The following is a 7,059-nucleotide window of genomic DNA, read 5'->3' on the forward strand; positions in this document are numbered from 1 at the left end:
GCAAACCTGTGGGGAGCGGCCTTAGAGCTAACCCTATGTGGGCCCATAAAGGGTCATCATAGGCCTGCTTGCAGGGTGACAGCTAATTATCACCCTTTACATACTGGAAGTTTACCCTTGTGTTAAAGAGCACCAATTATGCTAATAAATTGGCACGTTAGCACGTAATTGCAATATCCCATAGTACATACATGTTATTAAAACTTGAACTAATGCATTGTGAGTCTTATAAATTGCTTACATCCCTCACCGATTTCCCACTGTTTGGAAAACGCTCGGTTTAGTTCCTGTCTCCGCCTCCCAAAATGTCTAGTGTAATCGGATTGGTCAGATGACTACTCAACTGTTATTGGTCAGCTGGGTTCGTCGTGTGTTTGAAAGGTTACGCCCCTGACTACACGTGGGTTTTCCGGTTCTGACTGAGAGTCACAGGCAAAGTAAACAAGCGTTATATTTCTCTATAAACGATGGTGTCTGTACTGACTTACCACTTCGAGCTCGATCCAGAGAGTTCAGAAGGCCGTTACGATATAAACGATCTCCGTCAATGAATGCGATTGGATTTAACTTTTTTAGGTGTCCTTAGCTCTGCCAGAATGCTAAACGAAGACGAAAATGTGTTGCAAAGACATCCAAAAGGTAATTATAACGTACTACATAACTATATGGAAACACCAAATGTAGCACATAGAAAGTTTTTGTTGAAATGATTATTAAACTATTTCACTTCTTAACATTATTTTACTATAGTAAAATGTATTATAAAAGACTGCTTACATACTATTTTACTGTGCAAACTATATGGAAACACCAAATGTAGCACAAAAAAAGTATTAATTGCAATGAATGTTAGTTCTACATTATTTTACTATGGTAAATTTATTATGAAAGACTGCTTACTTATAAGTGCTATGTTTTTACTTATTAGGTTTTAAGGAGAATGCAACAGGTTCCAGGGCCTCTTACCTGCGTGATTCATCATCCAGGTTTTGCACAAATTGTCTAAATCCCTACACACAGAACATTTATTGTACCGACTATAAGCCTTTGAGGCGCAGGACTAGAGTAAGTTTTATTACATTTTTAAACCAATAACACTAAAGTAGTATTATAGTAACAAAGTACCCAAAAGAACAAAAGATGTAACTTTAAAGAAAATATAGTAGTCAGTCAAAAGTTTATTTATTACAAATATATATTTAAATGTTAAACAATATACAAATAAACATACTTTAGTAACCATATTGTGCTCTTCTTTCAAAAAATTGTTCAATTCACTTCTTACAGCTATCTATTCAGATAAATGGCATATCAAAGCTTTGTTAGCTGGTGCTATCTAAGACGACACTTTAGGGTTATCATCCTGTCGTGTGTTGTTCTCCAGATATGCTTGGAGCTTCCTGATCGGAATGTTTGCTTTCGACGACCCCTGCACTGAAGATGGCATGCAATCACGTCCTCCTTTGAAGGTCTCTCAAACTGTGATGCCAGGTCCATTGGAATCGGGGTTTCCTTCAGCTTATCTTCAAATACCTCAGCAAACACAAGCCTGATCACATCATCCACATAACTGTACAAATATTGCAGTCAATAAATCTTTTGTTTTGATCATTTATTTCCCTGCTTCATACATTAAAACAGTAAGTTTTTAATATTGACTGTATTTGAAATAAAACATTACTCCTTACGGTATGTCACTTGTGTGTTTTGGGAACATAGCCTTGTACTTTCCCTCTCCTGCTTTTGTTACGGCTTGGTGACATTGTAATGGATGGCTGCAAGGTACAACCTGTAAAATATAAACAAGCAATACATTTATTGTAAAAGTAAATACTACTTTATTTAACACAGTTACTAAAATACCTGCACAGCATTCCAATAAATGGGAAAGTCAAATTTTTTGCTGCAAATCTGAAATCTCAGGGTACGGACGGCAAAGGCATCCACTGATGATGGTGATTGAAACATTGTGAAACGATGCTACTGCCTGGGTTCCTATGATTATGCAGAGAAATTTTTTTTGTCATCATCAGTTATACATTTAAGACTGGTAGTGGTTTCACTAGCTAAATACATCATATGTGTTACACACCTTTGCTCCTCATATGCCAGTCTGACTCCTTGTACTGTGTGTAATGATGTTGCATGTTTGTATACAGTGTAGAAGAATGTGTCCAGCTGCGAATCTAGGATATAGACAAATAAAACAAACATGTATTCAGTCAAAAAGACATATTATAACAATAGAGTACAACGATTATAAATCGTTAGACTATTCATTAAAACGTTAATGTATTACATTGCCCAACATTAGCAACACACATTACGTGTTTACTTCGTTTCAAAATCTAAGAGAGCTTCAAGTAAAAACAACAGTAAAATACATATAACGTTAAACAAATCATCTGTACTTAGAGTTTCTTGAGTTTGATCATGAGAACAAACTTTACCGGTAACAGTTTAGCTGGAGCAGCTTAGCAAGTTTGTAAACACGTCTAAATAAACATCGATAAAAACGATAGTCTGCATAATTCAACATACACGTGTGTAAATATGGTACGTTGTTTATGAAATACATTATTACAACACAAAACAATTAGCTTGCAAGCTTAGCTCTACACATAGATCTATATATGAGCTCTAGTACAAGCACATAATGTTAAGCTCCGGTTACAGGTAACATAACTTACAGTAAAGGCAAATAATAAACATGAATACTTACAGCCTGTGATCCAGAAGTGCACGGTAATCCAACTTTCAGGAGGAAACGTCGCGCAAATCCAGCTTCGGTTCATAAGAAGCAGTTATTGTGAAAACTCTGTGAACAACTTCTGACTGGATTTTGCCGGAACCGTATTAAACATGATGTCCTCTGTGTAAGTCCATAAAGTGCTATTTTGCCCTTGCATCTAAAGAGACAGTGTCTACTCGAGAGATTTAATCGCTTAAATGATGAAACAAGAGTTTGCAAACAGGGTCAAAGCAGGGACTCCCAACCTCCGCCATTTTAGCTCTCTTCTGACTCAGCGCTCTCCACCCCGCGTCTTTGAGGGCGTACCCAAGCAAAGCAGAGAGGGCTGAACTATGATAATGTTGGTCTTCTCTACGTCACTAATCCCAGGAAGTAAACTGTTGCCTACAATCCGAGTGTTTTTTGTAGTCCTCGAACATTAGAGACGATAACTCGCGTCATCGTTTTCTTTGAGGTATGTACTTTTTGAATATCGTTAGCATGTACTAATACACACTTACACACAAAAGGATGTTTAAAAACGTGTATCTCATAATAGGTGCTCTTTAACCTATAATTAGAGATCTACTACTTAGTATTTATTTAGATCACAATATGTAAATGTACTTTCAGTGCAACAGGATGAATCGTTTGGGCTTCAAGAGCAATTTTCCTTCTACACTGTATGCAGAGAGGGGTGAGTTGTCATTGAGCTCTGATACACTGTGGACAGTTGCATTGCCAGGGTAAAGTTCATATGATCTCAGGTGTTCAGTGTAGTGTGATGTGTGTCCTTGGCAAAGAAAAGTGGCATCATTGTTAACAAGGAGGATCTGCTGAATTTTGCTAAACTGAGGCAGTCCCCCCTCCTGTCCCACAGATACAAACATCCCAACATCATAATCAGTACCGTCAATAATGATTTTTGATGTGCTGTATATCAGGTTGCTGTCTGTTTTTTGCTTAATGTGTTCTTTTGCAACCTCTGGAAGCTCTGAAACCAAGACAGAGGAGACATTTGATGTCTGCTGATGTGGTTTAAAGAATGATGGTGCATTAAGGTGGTAGGCCATCATGTGCTGATGCCTAGTCACTAGTGTTTTTAAAACATTCTTAAAGTTTAGTGTGTCATGTACTACACGCTTGAAAAAGCGGTGTTTGCCCTCAAACCGCATAGTCCACAAATGGACAAGAGGCCCAAAACACTGTATGAGATCTGGGTAGTGTTCCACATAATGATGTTTAGGGAGCAGTGTGAAGTCTGGGAAAACCTCCTGAAGCATGTGTCTGTGATCCTGTATCTTAGTCTGCAAATACTGGATAGATGAGTCATCAAATCTTGGGGACAGCACAAGCTCCACAATCTCTTTCAAATCCATCAACACAGTCCAAGCACCATCTCCCTCAGGGACTTTATTAACAATCATCAATGGGAGAAGTCTCAACAACGTGCCATTTTCGTGGCCATTGCCACCAATGGTCCTCTTTGAAGCAAAGTTCTTTGAAATAGGTCGTGGTTTATCAATCTTGTCTGTGTGTTGGTATGGAAATGACACAATTTTACAGTTCAAATACTCAAGAGTAAAATATTTGAGCCGAATCATCTCCTTAATACATAGGGCCAACTCAACAGGTACAACACCCTCAAAAAGATCATGCAGGACATCAGGTGGGAAACCAGTGATGGTATGAAAATACTGTAACTTCTCTCTCAAGATACAGTCCCCTTTGACACCACACTGGCTTTGACCACCCTCTTGTGTAACATCCTGCACATCACAGTCATGACTGGCTTTAGTCCTTAGACTAAATTCACCATCTTTGACTTCAAGAGACTGAATTTGGTCTCGTTTAGCCTTGCAGAATCTACAAATATATCCTGCACTAAAGGACTACATAAAGCCTGCCAATGAGTGGGCTGCCAGATTATCAGACACAACACATAAAACAGTGCCACGGACTGACTGACCAAGGCACTCAATGAATACACCATCTTCTTCAAGAATGCGAAGGTCTCGCAGCAAAGGACTAAGTACTTCTTGATAGCCACACTTCTTAAGATCAGGTACCTTGCATAGTGCTGCTAGCTGAATCACGTGCAGTGCTGATCGGTACTTAACTGGCAAATCAGCAACCACCCAGTACACTGCACAGAGTTTATGGATTTTCCTTGAAGTGCCTAGTGGATTTGCAATTTCAAGGTCATCAATGTACAAAATCAGTGGCAGTGACAGCTCTGAAGACGACAACAAATTATTCTCTTGGAAATATGGCTTGGAAATATCTCTTGATGGCTCATGTAATGATGATTTATTAACGTAGTTCGGGAGGAGCACGTCAAATAAACCACTTAAGTACTTCCAGCTGTCTATAATCAGTAATCAACAGATACTCTAGTACCACCAGATGTCCTCAATCAGTAATCATCATATCTACCCAATCAGGACAAAGGCAAGCCATATATAAGTCACAGTTTGACTCTGCAAAGATCCTCTGAAGTCTTCAGAAGCTCTAGACCATGGGTCTCCAAACTTTTTGTTAGCAAGGGCTACCACAATGGATAAAATAATCTGGAGGGCAACTTTTTGATATAGTCTACTCAAAAATGTTTGTTTTACTTGTTAATATGTTTTAGTATTGTTTAAAATGTTAACATGCATAAACCAATCCAAGCTAATATAGAAAATATGTAATAAATAAATATTACAATTGTCTATTAATAGAATGTGCTTAGACCCTTGCTCTAGAGTACATGTTACAGTCTCCAGCACGGCCAGATCATGCTATGGATCATCAGCAACAGCCATCGGCAACGCATGGCAACCTTGCAGCGTGAGCATGGCTCCGCTAGCGGCTCAGACCCAGGATCCTTCTCATTCTAATCATGTTCCGACTGGAAACTGTAGAGCGAGGCTGCCTTCGCTACCGGCACAGGCCCGGACACCCTATTAGCTTCCTCAACTTCCTTCTTCCATTATTCGCCATTCCAAAGCGTGAGCATGTCTCCGTTAGTGGAACAGGCTTCTCCTTCTAATCCTGTCCTCCAGCCGTGGCCTGACCGAAAACTGTAGCGTGAGGCTGCCTCCGCTACTGGTACAGGCCCGGACCCCCTATATTCTTCTCTTCCTCAGCTTCCTCCTTCCATTATTCGCCATTCCTAAGCGTGAGCATGTCTCCGTTAGTGGAACAGGTTTCTCCTTCTAATCCTGTCCTCTGGCTGTGGCCTGACCGAACACTGTAGCGTGAGGCTGCCTCCGCTACCGGTAAGGGCCCGAACGCCATATATTCTTCTCTTCCTCAGCTCCCTTCCTCTATTCTCCTGCCCCCCAAGCGAGAGCCTACCTCTGCTTGGTGGAATTTGTATAAAGTGTGTAGTACGTTTTCACCAGCAGGTGGTGCCATATCTAGGCTTTTCTAGTGCTTAGAAACAGTGAATCATTGTAGAAGCAATTAGATTCAAAGCTTCGCTTTACCATCAGTATTCATTGCCCGGCCTCGAGCACAATTTAAACCCGGCTACGTTGAAAGCCTCACGTCCCAAAATACTATTTGTGACGACTAATGATGTCTGTTTAGTTTGTGAACGAATCATTATCTTGAACTGGTTCTTTAAGGCAAACAAGTTAAAACCGTTCCCCAATTCGGACTGAATCATTTTAAACATTTGTGTCTCCAAACAGCAACGATCCGGAAGTTACTCACTTTCAGACCTGCTCAACAGCCACCCCGACTCGAAATAAGACAATATTCCCGTGCATAATCTGTATTCACCATACATCTTGGGCATGCATGTAACGAATAGTAAGTGTTCAACATCAGTACGCTTCCATGCTGATACCATTTTGCATAAACTGAGGAGATGACTGACGGGCAAAATGTAAGTTTATTTAACATTAACATAAAATGTATAAAAAAAATCACACAATATCAGCCAGTGGTCTGTTATATTAAACAGGGATTTCATTAAAACATGTAACAAGGTGTTAACCCTAATGGCACAGGTACACCTCGAAGACGTCTATTTGATGTCTGCGTTTACATCTGCAAGACGTATTTAGATTTTTTGCTCATTTGCAACACGTCTCTGAGACGTTTCCTAAAAGATGTCATATCGAAATGTTGAAGATGCCTGCAAGACGTTTTTTAATTTAGAATGCATATAAAGCAGCTCATTCTTAAACCTTTGTAAGATGTTTTACACACCAGATGTGTTCCAGATCTCCAGATCTTTAACAGACATCTTGCAAACGTACCTATCTGGGAAACGTCATACGTACACGCATTCAACTTACTGTCGTATAAAGATTATATTTTAGTTACTTAAACAC

The 7,059-nt window shown here is 39.6% G+C and overlaps 1 protein-coding gene and 1 long non-coding RNA gene across 3 annotated transcripts; one reads left to right on the forward strand and one right to left on the reverse strand.

Annotated features, from left to right (window-relative positions):
- The first annotated feature begins 448 nt into the window (after positions 1–448).
- On the forward strand, positions 449–1,615 carry LOC129436706 (uncharacterized). The gene is made up of 3 exons (XR_012365922.1): positions 449–639; positions 929–1,065; positions 1,385–1,615. It is a non-coding gene; the product is annotated as an uncharacterized lncRNA (long non-coding RNA).
- LOC129430585 (uncharacterized) lies at positions 1,161–4,997 on the reverse strand. 2 transcript variants are annotated; one of them, XM_073861955.1, is made up of 5 exons: positions 2,723–4,997; positions 2,093–2,186; positions 1,864–1,995; positions 1,689–1,775; positions 1,161–1,570 (listed from the first exon to the last, which is right to left on the reverse strand). In XM_073861955.1, the coding sequence occupies exon 1, from the start codon at positions 4,333–4,335 to the stop codon at positions 3,361–3,363; it is 975 nt and encodes a 324-aa protein (XP_073718056.1). In that variant the 5' UTR covers positions 4,336–4,997; the 3' UTR covers positions 1,161–1,570; positions 1,689–1,775; positions 1,864–1,995; positions 2,093–2,186; positions 2,723–3,360. The 2 variants fall into 2 exon arrangements, with proteins under 2 accessions (XP_073718056.1, XP_073718055.1); XM_073861954.1 differs by having other exon boundaries at positions 1,689–1,789.
- Positions 4,998–7,059: the final 2,062 nt, after the last annotated feature.

The sequence above is a fragment of the Misgurnus anguillicaudatus genome, chromosome 23, assembly GCF_027580225.2.
Source record: "Misgurnus anguillicaudatus chromosome 23, ASM2758022v2, whole genome shotgun sequence".
NCBI classification, from domain to species: Eukaryota; Metazoa; Chordata; class Actinopteri; order Cypriniformes; family Cobitidae; genus Misgurnus; species Misgurnus anguillicaudatus.

Coding starts and splice junctions, on each gene's coding strand:
- LOC129430585 (XM_073861955.1), bottom strand. CDS start 4,335: ATGATTCGGCTCAAATATTTTACTCTTGAGTATTTGAACTGTAAAATT.